This window comes from Stegodyphus dumicola, chromosome X2 (genome assembly GCF_044657685.1).
Source record: "Stegodyphus dumicola isolate Sdum_Otavi_A_Nest chromosome X2, ASM4465768v1".
Lineage (NCBI taxonomy): Eukaryota > Metazoa > Arthropoda > Arachnida > Araneae > Eresidae > Stegodyphus > Stegodyphus dumicola.
This window is the reverse complement of record NC_140781.1, coordinates 44,510,174-44,536,651: the sequence shown is the minus strand read 5'-3', so window position 1 is coordinate 44,536,651 and position 26,478 is coordinate 44,510,174. Positions and strand designations below refer to the sequence as shown.

The following is a 26,478-nucleotide window of genomic DNA, read 5'->3' as shown; positions in this document are numbered from 1 at the left end:
ATGCGTACGTCTTATTATCCAAGTATTTTTAGTTTAACTACCTACTATCTGTAACACCACAGCTTGCCTCTTCAATCTGTAATACAATCCTACTAATGCCCTTGTAAGGCCATGTACTTCCCTTTGACAACCTCAATAATCTCCTGGTGCAGCCTCGTGTGGTTCCAGGAAGCTTTTGCCGTAGTTAGAGGAGGGCTTGGAACACATACCTGTTTACCTCTGTTAGACACCAGGCGTTCCAGTCCTCCGTAACCTACCTACCTATATACGGATGCACTGTCGGTTTAATCCTTGTGGTTCTTCTAGGTTCGATTTCGGTGATGAGACAATGACTGATGGGTCCGGCCATTCCGGGTGATTGATTTCCGGAAAGTATTCTATACAGTCCCATAAGAAGAAAAAAGCCTTCTGAATCCTAGCCTAAAAAATGTTAGGCCCACCAGCGGCCTAGCGGTAACGTCGCGGAACACTGGTAGTTCGGTTCGAGATTCCCGTGAACGGGCTGGCTGCATGGGTGTTTTCGTGGCCCATGCGTAACGTGTATAAGAGCCAGTTTCTCTTAGAAAGTCCCCCACGAAGGCATCCTTCTGTTAAACGTCTTAATTAAAAAATTGGAGAGATTAATTTTATTGACACTTTAAAGAAGCTTTAATAAGAAATGCATGTATTTTTGAAATTTCAGTGTCACCTGGATCACGAGTATCACTCGCGCATATTCCTGCGCTTTCGCAAAAACAGCATCGCGCATCTCAGTAAGTATCTACCAACTGAATTAATTAATTACAGATACCGAATTTTAAACTCTTAATTGAAATTTGAATGTTCTTGGGACAAAGTTTATCAAATTATATTGAGGAAGTTAGTCTCAAGCCTCAAAAGCTTTATTTATATACGCCATTTACTCAAATTTCAGTTTTGCTATCTTAACAAATATATTTTTAAAAACTATACTCTAAAATTTGCTTTTCATTAAACACAGATTTCGGATTTTAATTGAAAACTTTTAAACATCTCCCAATGGCGGACGCTTCCCTATAACGGCATTGGCCACTGCTAAGGCCAGAAATATTGACCATTTTATCGTGGAGGCACCTACTAGGCGGCCACCGCTACCTCCTATGAAGGGACAGACAATTTTACATCCACGTCTTCTCCAGAATTCGAACCCGGGCCCTTCGGTATCGCAGTCAGGCTCGCCTAACCACTATATTGTCTTTGAGGCAACTTTTAATGTTAACCCTTTGTTGCATCATGCCCACTCTACTAGACAAAAGTCTAAATTTGTTTATTCTTCTGTAAATGCCTTAACAGATACCATTCCTGTGTTTATTCCTTCTATATTATTAGAACTTTCAACTGTCGATCGTAGATGGTTGTATAGCATCACTAAGTAAAGCACTGCTATTTGGAAAATGGCTGCTACTTCTGTTTCCAAGTTCGTACAATTTCTCATAGTAAACATTATATAATATTGCTTACATTTTCTTATACTGCCATTTTTTATTCATAATTAGTAATTTTAGATACTTTATTTTAAATGTCAGTTTGAGAAAATTGTGGAGTGGATAGATAAAGATCTACGAAAAGAGTGAATTAAAACCCAAATGTACTGCTTATCAAGCCAAAACACCAATGGAAATGTTTATGTTTGGCAAGGAATTTCTAGAACATTTGACATTTGAATCCAATAGATACAGGTTACAAAATCGTAGCAAAATGAATTTAATCACAATCGACGAAATGAAGGCATTTTGGGGGATCTGTATGCACATGTCAGTTGTAGATTTACCATTTAGAAGATGGTAATGATCACTGCAAATAAGGCAGGAAATGATTTCAAATGCAATGGCCGTAAATCGTTGGGAAGAGATTTGTATACATGTACGTATATGCATGCTGTCCACTGTAGTGAACAAACTGTAGCAATTATTTAAAACGAAATTTGAATAAAATTAATTTTTTTATTATTACTAAGGTTATTTTAAGTAGAAAAAATACAAACATTTTCGTTTAACTTCTCTAGATTATTTGTATGCAACAAAGGGTTAAGTTAATTTTTTTCTTTTTATTATTCCCCTTTGAAGAATTCAAAGGATTCGAAGTTAGATAAATCTAAGAGACTGAAAAATTCGGATTCGTGAAAATTTAATATCGGTCCCACCTTCTATTAAACAAATCTTTCATGGTCGCGCATGCGTGATTATGATCGTCATTGCGACGCGACAATCTTTCTCTGCAAAATAAGCCATAAAAATATAATGAAAAATCCATGGAAGAAATGGGGCCCCTGAGCGGTAAAGTCGCTGAACACTGGTAGTTCGGTCCGAGGTTCGAATCCCGCGAACGGGCTGGCTGCATGGGCGTTTTCGTGGTTTTCCCCATGTGTAACGTGTATACGAGCCAGAGTCCCTTAGAAAGTCCTCCACGAAGGCATCCCTCGCCTTAGACAGATAGCCCTCGAGGCTTTGCCATAATCACACACACACCATGGAAGAAATATATGCTTTCCCCGTATAAGAAAAGGTAAATGCAAAAAGTCTATAAGAACCCTGGAATATTTGATAATTTAGAATTAGAAGAATGATCCAATTCCTTCCTTGCGTCAATAATGCCTAAAATCGAAGTCACAAATTAAGGAATTGGTGAAGTGATTAGTCTTCACATTCATCTATATTCGTTTACCGTCATACACATTCGAGAAGCTACAACATTCATCTATATACAGAGTGTTTGGGAAAAATGACTACAAGCTTGATATTTTTAAATTTTGACCCTAGACATGTGCTTCCAACTATAAAATGTATAAAAATAATGTGCAGGATTTCACGTTGTATAAAACCCATCGTCTAAAACAGTCCCGACAGAGTAGAAATTCGAGTTAATAAAACAATCATTGTATTTTACTATATTAAGTTCGAAACGTTCCAAATATTTATTTGCAAAACTAGGAGAAATATTCGACAACGAATTCACTGACTCAGATCACTTTTCAACCAATCAAAATTCAAGACTTTTAGACCGAATGTAGGTACAGTTACCTGTTTTAGCGATTAATGGTTTCGTAGCAGAAACATTAACTGGCTTTTTATCAATATCATTAAACCATAAGTAAGAAATCTTCCTATTAAATTTATAGATGACTCCACAAAAATACTAATTACGCGTATTTCTGGAAATCTTTCAAGTAAAGACTTGGAACATTTTATTTTAACTTTGCAACTGAAACACAATGAAGATTTTACCAATTCCTGCGCAGGGGATAAAAATGAAATAAGTACAAAGTATTTACGAAGTCCCTCATAACCAACGTATTTACACTACTCTCATAATATTCTCTATATTACTTTAAGAAACTCTATTATACGTATCTAGAAACAATATTGACGGAATTATAGCCCATAGCCACAATCCTGAGTTTGATTTAGACATGTTCTGCTCTTTTAAGACTATGCAGGCATTCCCTGTCTCTGCTGTTTAGCTGCAGAATCTTCAACCTCTGCTGTTTTCGGTGTTCTTGTCATTCAATTTACAATGGCAGTGATTTTACAAAAAGAACATCCTTAAGAACGAAATGTTATACAAACAAATAATAAGAACACGCTTAAGAACGAAATGTTATAGAAACAAATAATAAGTAATAAGAACACGCTTAAGAACGAAATGTTATATAAACAAGTAATAAGTAATAGGAGTCGGCGTAGCGCAGGCAAATTGGTAGGACTATAGTATCAAAGGACAAATAGAACATCCCTCTTTAACTGCGAAAGTGAAAATTACGACAGCGAGAATAACAGAGAAATATTACAGAAAGTTCCGGCAAATGAAACAAAATGAAGTCCTGGAAGCCATCTATAGACAGAAAAGTAAACGAAAATCAACTAGGAAACAAATACTTGAAATGCTGGTGGTAAACAGGGATTAGGCATGGGATCATAAACCAGAAACGGAAGATTTTACGGATATGAACGCCTCAGGAAATTTAATTCGCCAACAGAAAACGCGTTTTTGAATAATTTTGTCTGCAATGACATTGAAAAATGAATCTTCTTCCCAGCTTTAAAAAAAAAAGTATCGCAATGCGTATGAAAAAATAAAAAGTTAAGGGTACAGTTAATACAGTTCGTATAATTAACTGACTAAGTCATAAGTGAAGAAAATTTATTTGATATTTCATAATTCTAAATGGTCATTTTCATGGAAAGAAAGGTAAAGCTATTAACAATATTGCATAATTAAAACGCGGCTAAGTATATATACAGCCAATTAAAGCAGGAAAAAATAGCGAAGATACGATACTGTGAATAAAAATAAAACATACTTACAGGCATACAGACCATATCATGTCGAATGAAGTCTCTGTCTGGTTGTACCAGCTGAAAAACATTAGAAACCAGATACAGATAAGCAAATCCAAACATAAAAAATTTGTAAATATGTTTAAATAAATATGTTTTTAGTATTAAAAACATAAGAAATACACAAGAGGAATAGAAAGAGGAATATACAAGAAATTAGGCTGATAGGGCAATATCTAATTTATCTTACTATCTATATCTATCTTAATTTACGTAGAAAAGAGGAATAACCCATATTACAATTAACATAAAAGTATTGCTTGTAACTTGCTTTTATTTTCAAGAGTTTAATCTAGGGAATACGTTCAGTTGGTTCAAAAGTAATTAAATTAACTCTTTCAGCCCTGGATATTTTTAGATGAGGGAAAAAGTGTCTAAAAAGATTGTCTCCACAAATTTCAGTTTACAGTACTGTTCTTTCCCATTTTTATGTGTTCTCAGTATTGTCACAGCTTACGTCATGTACAGAAACTACGGAGCGCTTGTGACTTTTTCTGGAATGCATGAATTGCTATGATTCGGAGTCTCTGATTGCTGAATACTATTTCCATGTGGTCTTGTGACGTAGTCGTCAACCCATCTAGATACAGTAGTGGGAAGATTCGCTTTAAACAGCGAGAGCACGATTTATTTTCCTAAATTCCTATTCTAAAAGATTTCTGTTTCCATATATATCGGAACTTATATGCGGTGGAAAACATTTCGCTATCACTTTAATTTAGCTGGCTGGGTCTCACAGCCTTCAACCAGTCACCCTTCAGTTGTGGAAGAGAGGTTTACAAGATTAAAAAATTCATGCCATGTGTCTGTGATGCAAGTGTAAGGTCTTGGGTTCGATTTTCGGTAAGGACAGGGTTGATTTGTTTTACTTTTTCAATGATGACATAGATTATATGAGTAAAGCAAAGTGCACAAGAGCTATCGGCCTAAATAGATGGATGCCTTTGCCAATATCTATATCTTTCGGGGCATATGCACCTCACTCAAAATCCTTCCACTACGAAATGAGTGACAGTTTTTATTAAATATCCACCATTAAACATTGCTTCAGAAACGGATGCATCATCATATACAGGGTTATCCAAATTAAACTTCCCCAACTCAGAGGGCTGTGCAGAGTGTTGTATGGGTCATAACGTGATGAAATTTTAAAAACAGACACTTCAGATCATGCGCTCGAGATTTATTTAAAAAAAAAAAAAAAAAAAAAGTACAAGAAGTTGCCGATAGGTGGCGCTGCAGATCAACAAGACATTCTACAGATGTTCCATATGTGTGCCGTGGTTCTCTACAACTCTTTCCATTCGCAAAGCAGTGTGTTCCCCAGCGGAACGCAGTAAGTACACATTAATTCCACGGACATGTCGAATAATTGCGTCTTTCAGATATGCCAAGGTTGCTGGGGTGTTCTCGGTAGACCCGATCCTTTAAGAATCCCCATAACCAAAAGTCGCATGGCGTGAGATCAGGCGAGCGGGGAGGCCAAGCTGTAGGGAAACAGCGGCTGATCACACGTGCATCGGTAAAAGTTGCCCGTAACACCTGTTGAACGCCACGAAGAATATGGGGAGGTGTATGCACCATCCTGCATAAATATCGTGTCCTGGAGGCGGCCACTTGTTGCAGTTCAGGGATCACAAACGTTGTCAACATGTCCTGATACCTTTTCCTGTGACAGAGCAGGTTTTGAACCCTGTTGGTGTCACCTCTTCAAAAAAATAAGGCCCAATGACGAATGTTGCAGTGAAACCGCACCATACAGTAACCTTTGGAGGGTTCAAGGGCACTTGATGGATAGCGCGCGGGTTTTCACTTGCCTAATGCGGCAGTTATGCGTATTCACTTGACCATTCAGATGAAAATGAGCCTCATCCGTCCAAAGGATGTTCCACGGCCAAGCAGCATCGACTTCCATTCTGGAAAGGAACTGTAACGCAAATGTTTCCCGAACTACAGGATCCCCGTCGGACAGCTGATGACGACTATGGATTTTGTAAGGAAAATAACCGAGGATTCTACGCATCACACGCCAGAAGGTCGTATAGGGCATATCAATAGCACGAGAAACAGTTGGCACACTGACAACACCATGTGGCGATTGGCTACTGGGGTCCACGACCGCCAAAGCAACGACTTCCACAACCTGTCGATTCCACAACCCCAGATTCCACAACCTGTCGTCCTCTACCTGGTAAAATTCCCAGCTGTCCCGTTCTTTCGAACTTATTCATCATGTCTCGTAGAGCGCATGGTGTCATTGGTCCTCGGCGTAAGATCTTCAGCCGACGGAATGCTCTTATCGCAGCAGAGTTCTCGTCATTCTGGTAGAAAAGTTTCACTAACAGAGCTTTGTCTTTCAAAGTCGCCATTGTGCATCAGCGAGCTGGAAACAACTGCCTGCGCAAGGCCTGTCTTCCACTTTTTGTAGGGCTCGTCATTTGGATAAGTTGCGCAGAAGCTTTATTTCTGCAAATCACGTTGTTGCAATATGCACATTACTAGTGTTACAGTGCCACCTATCGGAAACTTCTTGTACTACTTTTTTGTGTAATAAATCTCGAGCGCATGATCTGAAGTGTCTGTTTTTAAAATTTCATCACATTATGACCCATACAACACTCTGCACAGGCCTCTGAATTGGGAAAGTTTAATTTGGATAACCCTGTATATATATATATATATATATATATATATATATATGTTTGTATCGATGTTTAATTTCCTTTTGTTTGGATGATATTCGTCGAGCTTTTCAAAAACATACAAAACAGGAATCTCATAAATCTTGGATGAAAGTTTTAACAAGCACCGGGGGGGCAGTTCATATGCCATTCTGCATACATGTATACAGTGTTTACTTTTTGCTTCAGTTTTGGAAGAATTATATAAAAACTGTAGTAGTTAACGAATTAGAGGCCATATGAATCAATTAATATAACATTTAATGGTGAGTTCTGGGCATCAAAATACAGTGGGTGTTTACATATTTTTAGAACGACTTAGATAAACAAGCAAAAGAAAGCGATTATTTTGGAATAAAAATTTCTGGCAACACCTTATTATTCGAAATAAGAAATACCTTCTGCCATTTTTAAATTTAACCTTCTTTCAAAATTTCGCATGTAAACAAACTTTGGATAGAAGAATAAGTTTTTGTGCTTTCTGAACAGAAATATTCTCATTCTAGAATTCAAAAACGTTGTGAAATGCATGCATGGTATGAAAATTTCTAAGTGCAAAATAAGTAACTATTACTTCTACATGGAAAGAGATTCTTCAAGCTAATACCCGAGAAAGTACGCATTGTTTCTAATGTTTCTAAAGTTAGTAACAGGAGAAAATCTGCCGACGCAGAAATTAATTAAAAAACATCTGCATCGGCAATAAATAAACTAATAAACCAAGATTTACAACTTAAAAAAGCTAAAAAACATAATATTCACCAAATTTGCCGGGGCATGCGGTTCAACACAGAACAATTTACAACGTAGAACCCTGTACGAAAACTATTTAGCAGGAGAAAAATAGAAATACACTGTGACTCTTGAAGAGGCACGGGTTTACCTAAATGACTACAACAAAAAAGGTCCATTTATTATCGAAAACGAAGATAAAATATGTACAAACCTGGTTCCATCAACGCAAATAAAGTTTCAGTAAGGGGTTTATACTTATCGGCAGGAATCTCTTACAGTGGAAAATAAAAAATAGAAAGAGTGGAAAAAAATGTTAAAATCAACTTAACGTACTATCAAGAGAACGTTTTACGTCCAATGTTTGCAGAAGAAATTTTATTTTTTTGTTCAAATGATTTTCAAAGAATGAAACTCCATGAAGACAAAGCAAGAAGTCATACTTCGAAAAATACCACTGCATTCCTTGGAAAATGAAGACTGATACAGGTATTGCATAAATACGATTTCTACGTATTCCTGCGAAGTCCGCTGACGTTTCCCTTATGGACTGTTAGACGTCTGGTCTCTTGAAAACAGCTCTTTCTAAGGGAAAACTCATTATGATATATAGACTCTGGAAAGTAGTGGAAGAGGAAAGAATACTCCTGGGAATTTTAGAAAGCCTGTCTATCATGGAAATCCCGATACAGATTTATAGACCAGAAAAACGCTGTCAGACAATTTATAAAAATAATCTTTACATTTTTAAATATTAATTAAACGGCCTCGAAATTGTTTTTAAAATGTGCAAACGTTTTATGTATGAACCAATGAATTAAAACTGAATAAACATAAATTTCAATGAACAGTTTATTCATTATTACATGTGTAAATACTTCCGTAAACGATTTCTTGCAACTAAAGCTGTTCTGCTAAAATACCTAATGGAATATATCACTTGACATACACCGCTTAAACCATTACTTATGCTTTCAGATTAGCTTTCCCCGAGTTTACATGTACACATAGCTGATATCTTAATAGAAGGCGTCAAGGGAGTCTTCAAACAATTCAGCTCTGATATAATGAGGCTTTCGCTGTTCATCTTGAAGTACTACCCATTTATTGATCGTCATAATCTCGCTCGTCAACAATTCGAGGCTGCTTTTAGGACTGACGGGCTGAACAAGAATTTCGATCCAGAAACACATAGCCATAGCGATTGCCATTTGTAGTTAAGCAGTTCGTGGAACTCACTGGTGTTGTGACAAACATAGAAGCACATAGATGAACAAAATAGATACATGCAAGCCAATTCTAACTTTAATAACCAAACCTTAATCTAAATATGGCATTTCTTACAATAAAAAGAGGCTCATTGCAGTTCGATGGATAGTTTTAGTTTTTATCCTCATCTATCGAAATCAACTAATGCTTTTAATAAAAATAAATTTTAAATAACAACAAATTAAGGAATTGCAAATTAGTATAATTTGTTAATTAATTGTAATTAATTTGTAAATTAATTTTAATTAAGGAATTGTAATTATTAAATTGTAAATAATAAGAAATTAAGGAAGAAGTTTGCTGAATATTAAAGGTCAACAGAGCAAGCGAAAATGAGAATTATAAACGTTTCAGTTGCTTACCGAAACAGATTGGGAAACCAATGTTATTAGAAATTTCTACAAACTTCAGAGAATTACAGCATTTCATAACACCTTTTCCAATAAATGGTAATTTTCATTCGCGAAGAAGCAAATTCTACATTGTCAAATAAGAGTCAACAATGTAGACCTTGTGAAAGCTTATTAAGGTTATCGTCACTTCCTTATTATACTTGCATTTTAATTCTTTACGATGAAATCAATTTTTATAGCTATACGGGAAAGTAAAAACTGTGCATGATATAGTGCTCGATTATTCTATTATTTCGGTTAATTATAAGTCTTCGGTTACGGTTTTAATAAATGCTACTTTCGGTTTACTAGCAAATGAGGGGGAAAATTGCTGAGTATTGGAAGTTCGAGTCGAGTTAAAATCCCGGCGAACGAGCTGGCTGCATAAAGGCTTTCATGATTTGTCTCATGTATAACATGAATTCGAACCAGCTTTTCTTAGAATATCTTACACGAAAGCATCCCTCAAGCTTTAGTATGCTTTTCCATAATTAAAACAAAACAAACCGTACCAAATACTTGTTTCGAATGACATCACAGCCTATTGAAACATAATGTACTGTAAAGATTTAAGGAGATTCCTCCGCACAAAATAGAGTCTTAGGGCTATTTTGAATTTTCAGTTAAATACATAAAAATCCTTTGAAAACTTTCGGTGTTTAGCACTATCATAGAGATTATATAGTTATATTTTTTAGACATATCATTGGTTATGAAGACTTTAAAATTCTGCTTTCCCGTTCTAGAACAAAATGCGCCAAAAAGTTTTCTACAAAAATATATATGCGCGAACGTCGCTTATTAGCCACAGTTAAAGTACTTGTAAATGGCTTGTTCTGATCGCTAATAGCAATTTGTTTATTTCCAAGCAAGTGCCAATAAAATGTTTTCAGAGTGTGTCATTCGACTTCTTCTTTTTTAATTGAAGTAAAATTAACGTCCGAGATATATGTCTTATGTTTACGAAAGTTTTACAATACTCAACATGAACTCATAACGAAAGTATGTTTTTTTGCTGGAAGTATCACTGTGGTGCATATATATTTCTAAAGAAAACTATTCTTCGCTTATTATCTAATAACAGAAATGATCCTTTCAGCGCATCACAGCCCACTAAGTCTTAATTTTTGCATTAAAAATTTTTATTACTTCAAAGGGGCTTTGTTCCTAAATGACTATTGTTTTCGTTTTGCGATTTTGCGTTGAAAACTCCAAAAGGCTGTATCACTTTTCAAATCATTGCCACCAAATACTATAGCCCTGTATTATATTTGAAGAAATTAAATAATGAAAAATCTGCATAAATGTATGTATGTTTTTCGCATTGTGATAAAACAACGGTACCTAGAGCCATCCAATTTTGAATGACGTAATCCTACTGCGAATATGGGCATCTCAAAGCCCAAATTTGAAATTGGAATCTGCTTTATTAACGATTTCATATTTTGTGAAACTTTAACGAATTTTTGATTAACAAACTCAACGATTTAAAACTGAGCAATGGCAACACTCTACGAAGAAAAAAAGCCTTTTTATCTCCACCGCCCGGAACTGTGTATCGGAAATTCTAAAGATATACTCATTTAAAAATTATTTTGGGACATTGCTGTTGAACTGAATTTAATGGTTTAAGTGCAAAGAACCTGTCATTTAATAAATAAAGATAAGTTGGAGTTGGAGTATATAAGGTATTTCTCCCCTTTTCTTAGCATGCCTTCGTGGTGCAGTGGTCAGCACACTCGGCGTTATTTAAGAGGTTCGTGGTTCGAGTCCCGGTGAGGGCATTGTTCATTTTTTATATTCTCCTTCTTCAAAATAACGTAATTTCTCTAGAAGGGTACAGGTATTAATCTTCTATTTTTCATTGACTCTTATCGAAAAACACCGAATAATGTAAACAAAACGTTGGTTTTTCTATTTTGTAGTGTGTTCTTGTTTTTGGATACTGATGTCGAATTAACCGTGGATGTTGACCCCAGTTTAATCGTGAGTCTACTGCACAGGGTAAAACACGCACATTCGTTCGCGTGAGAAGTCTTTATTAATTAGTAAAGAGTACTAATTTGGCCACGGTCTTATGCTGTTGATTATATTGTAGAGGCCATTGAACTTAATTTAAACGGATGGCACTCAAGAGAAGAGAAATAGAGAGCTTCATACACCTATTCCCCACTGTCATTCTAATCAACGATACTTATTGATTGAATGTCCCCCTTTCCTGCTTTCCAGTCCATATTTACACGGGTCTATCAACGCTCGAGTCTCGGATTCTCGAGATTGAAGGTAATCGTATATCATAAAGCTTATCATAATAAAATGCGTAAACACTGTCATAAAAAATGTGTTTACCATAATAAAATGTGTGCCACGTGGTGAATTGTTAGATCTCTGCAACAGAGATGACTATCAAGGGCCAATAATCATTCGCGGTATTACATCAGTTAAAATTTATATTGTACGCAAAGATTTTTTAAAAGTCTATAATTACCAAATAATTGAAAGAACCAATGGTTATAATGAATTGGTTAAATGAATGCAATGGTTATAATGAATTACTTAAATGTTTTGTGGGGCATTTCACGTGAATTTTTACCACTCTGTAAGGATTCTCAGAGGACGTACTACTAATGTTAGCTATATTCCAAAAGATTTCTGCAACTGAGAATAGGTTATTCATGGCTAAATTTTATTAATTTTTTTAGTTTACACTCTTCAAAATTCGCACTTATTTTTGCAAATATTCATAAGTTTAAACTGTAATAATCTTGTAGAGGACTAAGTTTTTTCGTTCGGGAAATAAAATACGTCGAATGGGCACTCAACCAAGATTCGAGCCAAGGAGCTCCAACTTGTAAGATGAATATGCTATCACTTACAGCGCAAGAAAGAACACTCGAGATTGCAACGAATTCCTTACATTCTGCCATTTAAGGGGTGACTTGGGACTGGTACTGGATTCATTGAATGGTTCATTCACTGGTTATCGTTCATAACATTTTTAAAGTTCGGATGTCATTGTAGATACTATTAACATTTTTGAAGCAAGAAGCATAGGAACTCAGCTATGTCTTTGCCAAGACTGAAACTACGGATCTTCCAGTGAATTGCTAGATGGATGTTCTAATTACCTACTACATAATAGAAGCATGCTCAGAGAAGAAATGCGATTATAACTCACATTTTTTCTTTTCTTACCGCGTACCTTCGTGGTGTAATTGGAAGCATATCCGGCAGGCAGCTGGGAGGTCCGGATTTCGAATCACGGCGAGGGCACTGCACATTTTTCATGTCTCCTGCTTCGACAAACCTGATTACGCTACAATGGCGCCCGAACTAAATTAGGGTGAACGACAATTCGTCATCTCCAGAATTTACTGTTTGAGTCCCCTCCTCTCCAGTCGCCATTTAAGTAGGGAGAACGTAAGGTATTCTCCCCCCTCTCCTTACCGCATGCCATCGTGGTATAATTGCAAGCACGTCTGGCTGGCAGTCGGGAGACCGGGAGTTTGAACCCCGGCGAGGGCATTGCACAATTTTCATGTCTCCTGCTTTGGCAAGCCTAATGACTCTAAAACTTTGTTATACGGTTTTTGAACTTCATCGATGGAACAGATATGAGACTAAAATACTAGTAGTTTAAAAAAGATAATTGCAAAAAAAAAATTAAAAGTTGCTTTGTAATTGCATATGCATTTTATTCCATTTGAGTGATTTAAATCAAATTTTTTTAAAAATGGAAATTTTAGAATTTACGAAAAATGCCTTCAAAATAATAAAATTTCGAAAATGATATGCTCAAGAACAAGTTACTGTCATTTTTTTTAATGAAAAGAAATTTAACCATGAGTTACCCGGAATTATAAAAAAAAAAAGTTTTTCGTTCGGACAAACAGCGTTTTACGCTAAAAATGCAGAAATGGCTCAGTACCATTTTTAGTTCACTGTTCAAAGTTCATTTGCACTGTTCAGTAAACTGGGTTTACTGAACTGTACAAAAACAGTACTATAAAAAAGTAAAAAGTTGTGCTTTCAGAAGAAAATAATTTAATATTTTTTCTAGTTAAATCTTGTGCACTAAACACAGAAAAAAAGAAATTTACTTTTAACTTCACAAATTAGGTTAAAGCACTGTAGCGAGAAATCAGAATAAATGTGCTGCTTTCAGTAAGTATCTAATTTTGAATATGTAGCATTCAGTTTCTACAAAACATTTTGTAAAAATTGCGTTCCGAGCATAATAAGAAAATAAAATACCTAAAACATCAAGAGAGAAGAGAGGCAAAGCAAAGTCTCAAATTAGGAAAGCAACAACTTAGTGTTTGGTGTAGATGTTAGTCAAGACTCTATAACTAAACAAGATAAATATTTGTGAATGTGAAACGCTTCAAGAAAATCCAATTCACTAATGGAAGAAGATTTTCGGATAATTTTTGCAGAACCAAAGTCAAAAGTATTATTAAATTTCCGTCTATCATTAGTAAAAATAATCGTAATTGTGGAAAATTAATCATAATTTTGACTTTGGGACCGCGGCTTTCCTACGTTGCAGGTTTCTTTGCTCCTGATGAAGAAAGTACCGTACCCGTTTGCCCTCGATCGATAGAGTCTTGACTAAAATCTATGCCAAACATAAGGTTATTGTTTTGCTAATTTTATGACCAAAAAATCCCTAATTCTGTATACATCTCTGTAAGAAAAATTTTACTAAGCAAGTTTTTAAAGTATCTATGCTTTTTAAAGTATGTGCAATTGTTCTGAAAGAATCAGCTAAAATTCAAGCTCAATAAAAGTTTGCTTAAATGTAACTTATCGGAAGTAAAATAACTATCAGCTTCAACAGTGCAGCGTTAGAGGCTACTTCTACGAGTAGAGGTTCTGAGTTCGATTTCCAAACGATATCTAGTACTTAAGTTTAATCCTGCACTATTTTATTAACATTTTATTATCCCACATAAATATGTAGAGCTTTCGGAGCAAGGAACACGAGAAATTAGCTACGCCCTTCCCGAATTCAAAGCACGGATCTTTCGATGGCTATTTAGACTTGTTAATGCTTACATCATGAAAGCGCACAGTGGGGAAACCGAAAATTCCTTACATTCTCCTCTATTTAAAGGTGGTCGGGGGGAAAGGGAATAAGACCCGTCATCCATATTCAAATGGTAACAAATTATCATGTAGCAGACGTTTAGTCGGACGCCACTGTAGACAGACGGGCGAAATTCGCCGAGATTCAAATCACTAATTTTCCGGTTTACAACCGGGCATATTGTCAGTTACACCATGACAGCACGCCGTAGGGAAGGGGAAAATTCCTTACATATATTACTAAGCGCAATATTCTATTTTCAGATTTTGAATAAAATATAACTTTTGAAATGTGAATTGACCATAAATTAGCAAAATATAACTTTTAAAATGTGAATTGACCATAAATTAGCAAAATATAACTTTTAAAATGTGAATTGACCATAAATTAGCAAGATGGCATATTAAAACGAGTAAATGCAAATTAATAATACTTTCTTAATTCAGAAATGTTTCTGAGGACAGCATGCAAAATATATTATTATAATACGTACATCCATCACGCCATCGATAAGTTGTTCGATTTCTCGGACTCTCTGCTGCATCTGCTCTTGCTGGAATGCTTCTCTTTCCATGCGATTTATCTTAAGTGCCAAGTCATGAACTTCCTTCTGAGCTAGGACTAGAAGTTGGTGATCTGGGTGATCAACGTGGGTATGCTTCAAAAGCTCCTGTGAACACAGAAATTTCTCATACTAATAACTGGTTCAATGGGATCCTTTAATCTGATGCTAACACTCAGCTATATTTTAAACAGTAAAAAGAGAGAAAAAATGTTCAACATACCTTTATGAGTAGCTCATAGCGTGGAATACGTTGCACAGGCATGATAAGAAGAGCATCTAATGTTAGCTTTCCTTTATGCTCTCTAGACATATGCTGAAAGAAAAAAATGGTCAATCAGTATATTATACTCAGAGCAAAAATTTATTTTAAAATGGTGTTTTCATTTTCTCTTACATTACTTTCACTATTCTTAACTTTGCGTCTAAAAGTATTTTTTTTAGCCCAAAGGGGCAATTTGCCAAGAAGTGCTACTAAATTCGTTTTGCCCTTTTGCGTTAGTTCACTATAAACGGCGTTTCACTTTTCAAATTGTTGCCATTATAGCACTGCGTTATATTTAAGGAAATTAAATAATGAAGAATCTGCATAAATGTATGTACGTTTCTCACACTGTTCTCACACAATGGTACCTAGAGACATCAAATTTTGAATAACGTAGTCCTCCACTCGAATATGGGCATCTGGGAGCCCTAATTTGGAATCTGGAATTTGTTTTATTATTTATTTCATATTTTGTAAAACATTAACGAATTTTTGATTAACAAATTCAACGATTTCAAAACAAGCAATGGCAACACTGTACGGGGGGGGGAATTACCTCCAGCGCGCGAGACTGTGTATCGGAAATTCTAAAGATATGCTATGGTTTAAGTGCGAAGACCATGCTATTTAATAAATAAAGGTAACACACAAAACGTTAAAAAAAACCGTCCCTTTGGGCGCAATATAAAATCTGAAAGCTTTCAGATTTTTTTTTATTATTAGCCCAAAGGGGCGTCAGACACAAAGAGCTATTAGTTTCAAAACAGCATTTTGAGTCATGTCACTTTCTGCGCTGATTCATTTTTCAAACCGTTGCCAAATATTATCGTCATGCATTACATTTAAAGAAACTAAATAATGAAGAATCTGCATGAATGTTTCTCGCATTGTGAAAAAGCAACTGTATCTAGAGCCCTCAAATTTTTAATAATGTTATATTATAACGGATTACGAATACTGAGGTACCACTATATATATATATATATATATATATAAAGAAAAAAAATATGAAACTCAAAATTACTAGCTTTAATTTGGGAATATCCTTTTTTGAATTCTTATAATACTTTTTCTGGACTGCGTCTTTCCATTTCATGTTTGCTTATGTAATCCTCCTGCATTGCGATAGCTTTATCCAATAGCAGATCAGAATTTAAACAAAGAAATCAAGTTTATAAATATCACTGCTATAAATGCGCAGCCTGTTTTTCCTCTGCTTCGCTTTGCTTGGTACTAGACAAGCATCGTTGCCGCTCCGCATCGACCATTTCTTACAGATATGCTAAGATATAAAAAATTGCGGGGTGCATCAAGTACCCAAAAATGTTGAGGGTGAGAATTAAGTGACAAGAAATAAAATTACGTGTCTTATTATGTATGCCATCGTCTGCAAGTTTCTTCTTCTACTGCGCACTCCATATGTATGCCAGCAGCATCTATAATTATCTCGGGCATGGATAAAAAAATAACTGGTGTCTTCTCTGCCCCGCATCCTAAATTTATTATAGAAGTCATCTACAGAATTATTACATTTTTTGATTAGTCGATTTTCCATTGTAACATCTGATGTAGCCAGGCTACTTTGAAGTCCTCAAGACATCACCTACACCGAGTTATCACATATATTTATATGTATATGTTACCGTGAAAGACCGAAATTGGAGAATGTCGACTTTCAACGGAGAATGTCAAAATTCACCAAATACGTCGGTGAAAGATCGAATATTTCTTTACATTCTTGTACATTCGGACCCTCACCGGTGTATGTCAACAATTACAGATATGCTCTGGTGTAGGTCGAAAAGAGAGGAGTATATGTACACGCTGCCATTCCAAAAGGAAGTGTTCCACAAATAAATGCAGTTGTAAAAGCAAGGGCCTCTTGTGCAATTCAAAGTGTCATAATAGTTTAAGTTGTTGCAATAAATAAGATTTGAATCACATAATTTGGTAAGTTTATAACTTCTATTATTTTCCTTTCTCATTTTGAATGTACTGTGTGTACTGTGTGGGTGATCAACGTGGGTATGCTTCAAAAGCTCCTGTGAACACAGAAATTTCTCATACTAATAACTGGTTCAATGGGATCCTTTAATCTGATGGTAACACTCAGCTATATTTTAAACAGTAAAAAGTTATTAAACAGTAAAAGTTATTAAACAGTAACAGTTTAAAAGTTATTAAAACAGTAAAAATATTAAACAGTAACTTATATTCTTAAGTTCCATTAGTACATGGCGAATGTCGACATTCACCGGCGTAAGTCAGAAATAAGAGTATTTGGAAAATATTTCGGACATACATCAAGCGACTATGTGAATGTTGACATTGACCGGTGAAAGTCGACATTCTCCAGATTTCGGTGTTTCACCGTAACAGATATACGTGTGTGTGCGCGCATATGTATATTAAAATCAATATAACATTAATTTTAATATATATTTAAATTTATATTAATTTAATACAGGAGTTACAATACAATTTGGCTAGTATATAACTCTAAGCTTAGACTTAAAAGAAAGTTCCGGACTTACCTCCAGAAATCGGGCAAATGCCGGCTTAGCGTGGGTAGCAAGTTTGATAGCATCTTTTGCCGATTTCCAGTTATTGATGAAAGCAGTGTAAGTATCAATTACTTGCTGCTTAGTAAACTGAAAGGGAAAAAAATATGCTTTTCATCTTGCACATGATACGCAGTTGATGCATAAAAATAATGAACAACAGAGTGTTTATAAGAAAGGAAATTTTTGTATTCACTGTTTTTCTGTAATTCAAGAACATATTTAATAAAAGCCTGTCGGATTGCATAAGATAAAATTTGAATAAGTTTCAATATTCAAAATTACTATATTATCAATATTCAATAAATAAATAAATAAATAAATAAATAAATAAATATAGGTATTAATAGGGTATTTAAAATCTAAGCAAAAATAATTTATATTTTTAAGATACTAATTTTATTTGAAATATAAAGTAATTATCTTCTGCTAAATAAAGAAATTTTGGATTGGATTACGGGAAAACATGCGAGGTCTACCTGCCTAAGAGGATGGTTGCCTTCGTGGTGGTCTTAAAGGAAAATTCTCTTGCATTCACTTAACGTGGATAAAACCAAGAAAAGGCTCATACAGCCAGGTCACTTGTTGGGATATGATCCTGGGTCAAGATACCAGTGTTCAGCGGTCTTACAGCCTGGCCGCTAGTAGCCCCATCAAAAGTATCAAAACATGTTAAATGTGTGAAATATTTGTTTGGAAAATGCATATATAAAGAAAGGGAGAAGAAAAGGCCAGTAATTTCACTGCTACGTCATGCGAGTGCAATTTAGAAGTTAGATACTGCATTAGCTTCGATGTGGAGGAGTGATATCGAGAGTCAGACAATATTGGGCTCAAAATCACATTCTGAAACCAATCTGAATAACAGAAAAGAATAAATATACAACCCCGATTATTTTAGAAATATTTAAGATACAAATCTTATATGCAATTTTTTGTGCATTAAAATTGGTTCGGCTTTAGCAAACGCCTCGCTATCCTACGATCCAGCAAAATTATTTATCATAAAGTATTTTAAACCACATCGAAAGCTTTTATAATCAAAAATTAAAATTAGAGGCTTCGCCGATTTGTGACGATAGCACGATTCCTGTTTTTGAGGACTGTTCTAGATTTTGAATTGGTTTTTACATTCCCTGAAATTAAGCTGGGGGGGGGAGAAAACTCTGGAGGAGTGGACGAGTAAAAGTTGAGTGCGTGGGAATCCGGCATGTGCTATAATTTAGTAAGTATATACTAAATACTACATGTGCTATAATTTGTGCTATAGTTATAGCACATAATTTAGTAAGTGCGCTATAATTGTGCTATAATTTAGTAAACACGCAGCAGCATCCTAATTTCGATCAAAAGGAAGAAAGTATTCGAAAGTCTCGTACAGCATTGTCTCGCAGCCAGGAATACAAAAAGAATTTTCTACGCATTTTAGGAATTCTTTCTCCGTCAGACGTGATGATCACAAATATCTAAGCCTAACTCGGAAACGACCGGTCTGACGTAATAAATCAAAAGAAATTCTTATTTAACTGTCTGTATGTCCTAAAACTGAGAATGCGTATTTAAGTATCGATAATACAGTTGATTTAAATGAAATGTATTTTTAGATGGCAGAGTACTTTCGGCTCATCGCGTATTTAAAGTGCCCTTATGCCGCACAGACAGAATACATTTAAAAATATTTGGAAAGTTGACAGAACAATGTACTGCTTGTCTCATTCTATGTTACGTAAATATTATGATAAAACTATTAGATCATAATATTTATATAACTTTTTTTACCGACTTGCTTTATCACTTAAACCAGCCAAATAAAAGTTAGTCGTACGCTATTAGTTAAAGTGCTAACAACGCCGGAAAATGCTCAGCAGACAGGAAACTGTCAGAAAACTATTAAACTTTTCTCGTCCTGGCCAACATTAGAAATAACTTCCAGATGACGTATTTTTATGTTAGGCTGAAGTCAAGTCGTTGCTGACAGAACCAACATCAGCGTGACGCACTTTTATGTCAGACTAGAAATCAAGCCCCTGTTCATTTATTATTGCCCGATTTTATCCATTTTCACAGATAAACGTTTACTTTTGGTTTCTAATAAAACTGTCAGTTACTTTGCTCTGAATTAAACAGGCTTAACAAAAATAAACTGACTTTCTGCTAAACTTATGCACCCACCAAAGGAAATAAAATTCCTATATACTGCACAAACATAGATAACTGTTTGGAAACGGTTTCAAGGTGGATATTGGTTTTCGCGAAGCGAAGAGGCAGTGTCACATCTTAAGAAGGAGATGTGTTTGATACGAAACGTTTCTTTGAATAAATTTATGGAATTTAAGCGGTTATCGATAAGAAAGTTCCATACATAAAATATTCCCTTAAAATATGAAATACACTGGATTCTTATTTTTAAAAGCGTATCCGATTTTAGGGAATTTCAGGGTGCCAATCTATATTTTAAAACCAAATTTCATAGACTGGTCTTTTCAGTTTATTGGCGTCAGAGAATTCATTTGGCGTTTTGGAATTTTCTTACGGTATCTCATAATACAAATACTTGAAAAGCGCACGGCGATTTTCCAACGTTCCTTTAAATTTTTTTTGTCAGTTACAGTCCAAGGTATATAGTCCGGCACGTTCGAGACTAAAGAGATGCCGGAGTATAATTCTTTAATAGCAAAAACTGTACTTAAAAAAAAGGGCAATAATGGTAGCAAAAATTAAATTAAAAATTCCAAAAATCTAATTTTACTCTGAGCTCCGAAGTGTTTGGATGCAGTTCGTAACTCCGTAAATCAATCATGAAATATTGTTGTTGTTGTTGAGACTTATATTACTTGTCTGATATTAACATCAGAACAAGCCCATGAAATTCCTCTTGGCAATGAGGGCAAGATTTCACCTGCTGTTAGTAAGAGTCTTGAGCCCCATATAGGTGATAGTATGACTTTGCTCAGTTCCGCCTCCAATTTTGATGGGGAGCACACCAGAGGCTCGGGTCCAAGGTTCTCCCACCTGCTCTTTCCCTACCACGAACCTCTCAAAAGAACTTTCAGCTCACCGCGTATTTAAAGTGCCCTTATGCCGCACAGACACAATACATTTACAAACATCCATACGTTCTCCTGAGATCCTCACCCAGGCCCTTCGGTATGGAAATCAGCGTCGCTAACCACTATACCATTGGGCGGCCATCATGAAATATACTTTTCACTACCTTTGCCCTTTATTTCCTGAAAAACGTCAGTTAAACAATAGTATTATTAACGGAATTCTCGCTTCCTCAATTACAACGATACAAAAAAAAAAAAAAAAAAAAAAAAAAACAGGACGCAACCACTCCTTCTTAGGGCCGCAGCCAAGGGCTGTACAATTTGCGCTGCTTCATCGGAAGGAAGAATTTAGCAGCAACACGAATTTAGAATTTAGAGAGGCACAAGGCATCAGAATTTAGAAACGATAAAGATAAAACGATAAAGATAAAAGGGAAGCTTCCTTGATGACGTTGAGAAAAATCCAGGTAGAAGGATTTCTCTAAAACAAACGTTGTGAAACTTCACATTCGCTTCACAAATAATATGCAACAGGGAAAGGGGAGGAAAAACAACTTGCTGCCAGTTAACATTTCTGCCGCAGATTCTTCTATCTTTTGTAGGGAGGACTATGACTACCTTAAATCTGGAAATTTCAATGCAGGGACAATGTGAAAAATGAATTTAAACACGGGGAGCTTTAAATCAGGAATTTAATCCCGCAGTCTGAGACTAAATTAGGTTACATAATGAAAGAATATACCAAAGAACAAAACGAATACAATTTATTACTAAAGAGCACTAGTTGTGGAATACTGTTGACTCAAAGGTTAAATATAACCTCCTGCAACTGGCAGAGAGAAAACGAAGAAGCATATGCCTGGTGGGGAAGAATAACAGTGAGAAATTCGAAACGTTCGAAAATAATTGAAAACGAAGTCCCTATCGCCGTCTGTTAATAAAAAAATGAATTAAAAACAAAGGAAAAATTCATTCTTGAAAGGCTGACAGTAAAATGGGCTGAGAATTGGGATTTTTATTCAGAACCTGAAGATTTTATCCAGAACAGAAACATCGGGATTTTTATCCAGAACAGAAACATCGGGATTTTTATCTAGAATCGAAGGTTTTTTTTTGACGAGAAACGCGTCCAGGAAAAGGAAGACGTTTTGTGAATAATTTTGATCGCATAGAAAGGAGAAATATCATTTCTGAACAACAATTAGAATTATTTAGAGTATAATAAAGAACTTAACAGCTATCTGCATAAGGAGAGGAGTGCTTTCGTGGAGTACTTTGAAAGGGAAACTGCCTCACTGTCGCATTATACATGAGGAAAATCACGAAACCTTCTACTCAGCTAGGTCGTTGGCTGTGGACTTTAAGCCTGACCGAACTTCCAATGTTCAACGGCTTAACCGCTCTGCCGCTGATGGGCATAACAGTGATGAGAAGGGGAAGATTTAAAACTTTAATTTTTTTAACATAATATTCATCTTCCTAGGTATTTTTTTCTTGTTTGGCTAATATATATTAAACAACACAAGCAGGAAATACTACAGATATACCAATAATTCATATCTGAAAACAAGGTTATACGAAATCGGAGCATTTCCAGACTTAACTTCCGGCTCTGTGTAGACAATCGAGAGCGACTTATTGCTCTCGATTGTCTACAGTATTTTATTTTAAACTGTAAGTTTAAAATAAAAATCTTTTTATTGAAACTTCAACTTAACAACTACACAATTCATATATTGCAAAATGAGTCACCGCTACTTCCAGAATCTCACAGAACACAAGCGTCAAAGCAAAACTTAAAATAGTTAAAATATGCAGTTCAAACGTCAAAATCCTACTGTAAGCTTTGTTGGCTCAGACTCTCTAAACACGACAGTAAACATGCAAACTAGCAAAATGCTCAAGCCGATTTAGGTAACTCTAAGACGATTAACAGGGCGAAAATAGTACGAAGGTCAACTGTCGCTGCCAAAATCTCTTTCTTAACTTCATGAATTCTGTTCTTGCATGAATTACTTTATCTGTATCTGGTGGAAGCCGATGGAAGTAGAAGTGACAGTAAAGATAAGAATAATAATACTATGGGTTAATAAACGAAAACCTTACCAGGTCTGTAAGTATCGATTCGCGAATTTTATTAATACGAGAAAATAACGACATATTAGATATTTAAAGTAAGTGCAATTTCATAACTAACTGGTGGAAAGATTGGAATAACTAGTGAAATCTTACGATCGGCCAAAACGGAAACTTTTTTTTTCTGGTGCTGAAATGAAAAATTTTAAACGCTTGATCAACCATATGATATGAGAAAAACTGCCACAGCTTTGTCAATTGACAAAGGCATTCACTAATAATTTAAGTTTTAAAATTATTTAGTGAAGATTTCACAAATTTATTATAATATACCGAGCATAAGAAAAACAGAACTTACAGACTTCAGGTGTTTAAAAAAAAAAAAAAAGGGGGGGGGAATGGTTATTGGGATACCCTGCATGATCCAGTGGTTAGAGGAATATGACTGCTAGGCGAACTCTAGGATTAAAGCTAGACTTCCGCGTAGAGCTTTTGTTTCTTTGTATTTGTACATGTATGTGTTCTTCTCCTCTTCTTGCGGGTGCGATTTCGGTCTACTTCATACACTGCACTATTGTCAACACTGTTGCTGATGAGACGGCTAAAAGACCCAAGAAACGGGCATTCCTTACAAACTGCTTCCGAACATGTGTTCACTGTTACTGGCTATTAAACTTTTTATAATGAAAATTGTTGGCTAAGGATTTTTCTTTTACATTTGTTGTTCTGTAACTCTGCTCGTCACTTGCTTTAAATAATAATCACATGATTTTTCATTAATTTCAAAACAGCGTACTTCAGAAAAATTTATCTTAAACGTATTGCTGTTTTATAACAGGAAGGGAAAATAACCAAATTAGAAAAGGAGACTCTAGGAGCTTTTCTAAATTAAGACTCAAATTTATCTTATATTTGCAATTATATATTACCTACATATATTTTATCTAAGATATATATATTATAGTGTCAGTTTCTGAACTATATAAATAAATGAATGAACCAAAGAGAAACATATACCTAAAATTAAAACTTATATCTAGGTATTTGCAATGGGTCCCGTATACATCTGGGAGCGATCATTTAAGACGCGATAAAATATTGACTTTATGGGAAGAGTATAAAATATTCCAGGCACGAAACTTAGTTTGTTCAGCAATGAATCATGCTTAACTACATTTCAGCTGTGTTATCTTGCTAATTTATGTGTACTGACATAACATGACTTCCTATATTTAACTTGCAAATTACGTATTCTTTCCAATAAATGGATATTTTAGTATAACTTTAGTTGTGCATAGACAAACATAAATGCAGGTATAAGGAGATATATGACAAAATTTATACTTTATTAAAATGGAAGTAGAACTCTGCACTAAGAAAATTCTTTACAATTAATATACATTCTATTCTGAATAAAGATAGGTACAGGCTTTTGTTTCTTTAAATTTTAATCCCTAATATAATACTTTCAACTACAAAATTTCTCAAAATATGGCAAAAATATTTTTGAAGCGAAATAAGTAAAATATTTACTATGCAATTATAAACCTTTCCAAAATTTACGAGAAAATTCTTTGAGATATTGGATAATGAATTTAGTGGCTTAGATCATTTTTCAGTGTCTATCACAGGCCGAAATTCCAGATTTTTCGACGCCATTTAGGAAGCAACAACGAAGCAAAATTTATTGCCTTCAGCGACTGAGGGTTTAGTATTGTGTAAAAGCGCATTTGCTATTAAAGTTTATAGTTGTTAATAATTTGGTATTAAACTTAATAGCAGTTAAGTAAAAAAGACATTAATTACTAAATTAATTACAGATAATTTTGTATACGAATGTAAGGAATATTTTGCATTAAACTTTATAAAGCGGAACAAATACTTCTTCAATGGAATTTCATCTTTACAGAGGCTATATGAATATTAAGATTTTGTATTTGTAGAGCCCGTTTACTCACAGTACAGTACTATGAAAAGAGTTATAGCACATTTTTATTTGCTGTAACTCTTTTCATAAAAGTCTCTATTTCATTCTCCTAAAAGTACGCACTTTTGATTTATGCTAATGGTTACTGGTAATGTAATATTACATGGGATTGATTGTAGTTTCACGTTTTCTTTTCTTGTTTTTTTTCCCCTGTTACAGCGATGTTATATGCTTTTGGATTAATTTACTTAAATGGAAAAAGGGAAGTAGGCCACTAATACATTCGTTAGGTTTAATGTTTAGTCTCTTTTATGTGACTATTCAAAGAAGCCATGAATTCAAGTGGGTGCGTTAAAAATTTGCAGAAATATAATGACTTGATGTCCCATTTCAGATTTTCCCACTTCAGGCATTTTGGAGGTGCCAACAAAATCGCGCCATTTAGGTCTTTTTCTTTCCTTCTGAAGGTGATAAAAACTTAAAAAACGTGCTTTTTTAGCCTTCCTTTTACATCAAGGAATAATTTGTTAAAAATAATTACTCTTAAAGAATTTAAAGCAGTATAAATGTAAGGTATTTTATTTAAAATAACCAATTTATATGATTTAAGCCTTTGTTAAAACTTTTTCCGTGTTCTTCATCAACAGAATGCAAATTATGTTTCTAAGTTTTGAAGTAAGGGTTTTGAATGCTTTGATGAAAGCTTTTGGCAGCCGTGTCTTGGTATTATTTAACTCTCGCAAGCGTTGCCTAAAGTTATGATACGGTAAAAGCCCAAAGTCTGGTAAATCCTAGGTTTCATCGGTAAAAACCTAGCTTTTACCAGAGTGGCTTGGTAAAAAGTGCGAAGTATGCTTTAATATGCATTTCGGCCTTTTCCCAAGCCTTTCCGGTAAAACCTAGCAGTTACCAACGCTTTCCCGTGAAAGCTCGAAATGAGGGATTACTTATGATTTTTCCATTCGCAGATATATTGTGTACACTGTGTCCCCAAAAGGTTAAAACACATAATTATTTTTTAATTAATAATATAAATTGTAAAAGTTATAAAAATAAGGTATGATTTAAGATTATGTCGATGAAACTGTCTTACAATTATTTTTCAAAGAGTCACAAGAAGTAAAATTAAAAAAAAAAGGCAATATTTTATGCCACTTCACAGATAAGATCTCACGTGAAAAAGCTGAACTAAGGCACAATTTTCTCGTAACTACTGAAGAGATTTCAATAATTTTTAAAAATAATTTTGGAAATAGTTAAAAAAATAAAAATAAACATAATGAAATTTAAAAAATAAGAAAAATGTAGTATGTTTTTCTTTTATACTCCTTTCTTTTATACCTGTTACAACAAGTTTGACTGTTATGGCATTTTAAATTACAAAGTAGATCAGCTGATTTGCACAAACACATCTTCCTAGTACACTTCTTTGAACAGTTGCATTTTCTGAGTTCTTGTCCCCTAACTAAAGAAAAAGTTTTTTTACTACTTCACGTACACTTATTTCTTCTGTAATTAA

The 26,478-nt window shown here is 34.8% G+C and overlaps 1 protein-coding gene across 4 annotated transcripts in view; it reads right to left on the bottom strand.

Annotated features, from left to right (window-relative positions):
• LOC118180501 (uncharacterized) overlaps positions 1 to 26,478 on the bottom strand; it is a 524,461-nt gene that overhangs the window by 98,610 nt on the left and 399,373 nt on the right. For all 4 annotated transcript variants that reach the window (XR_015039137.1, XM_035349588.2, XM_085809646.1 and 1 more), the window contains exons 9-12: positions 17,880 to 17,996; positions 15,304 to 15,396; positions 15,012 to 15,188; positions 4,323 to 4,373 (exon numbers count right to left, since the gene is read on the bottom strand). Coding sequence is in view for 3 of the 4 variants with exons in the window: in XM_035349588.2 (XP_035205479.1) it covers positions 4,323 to 4,373; positions 15,012 to 15,188; positions 15,304 to 15,396; positions 17,880 to 17,996 (438 nt within the window). In the remaining variant the exon portion in view is untranslated. The remainder of the gene's footprint in view (positions 1 to 4,322; positions 4,374 to 15,011; positions 15,189 to 15,303; positions 15,397 to 17,879; positions 17,997 to 26,478) is intronic.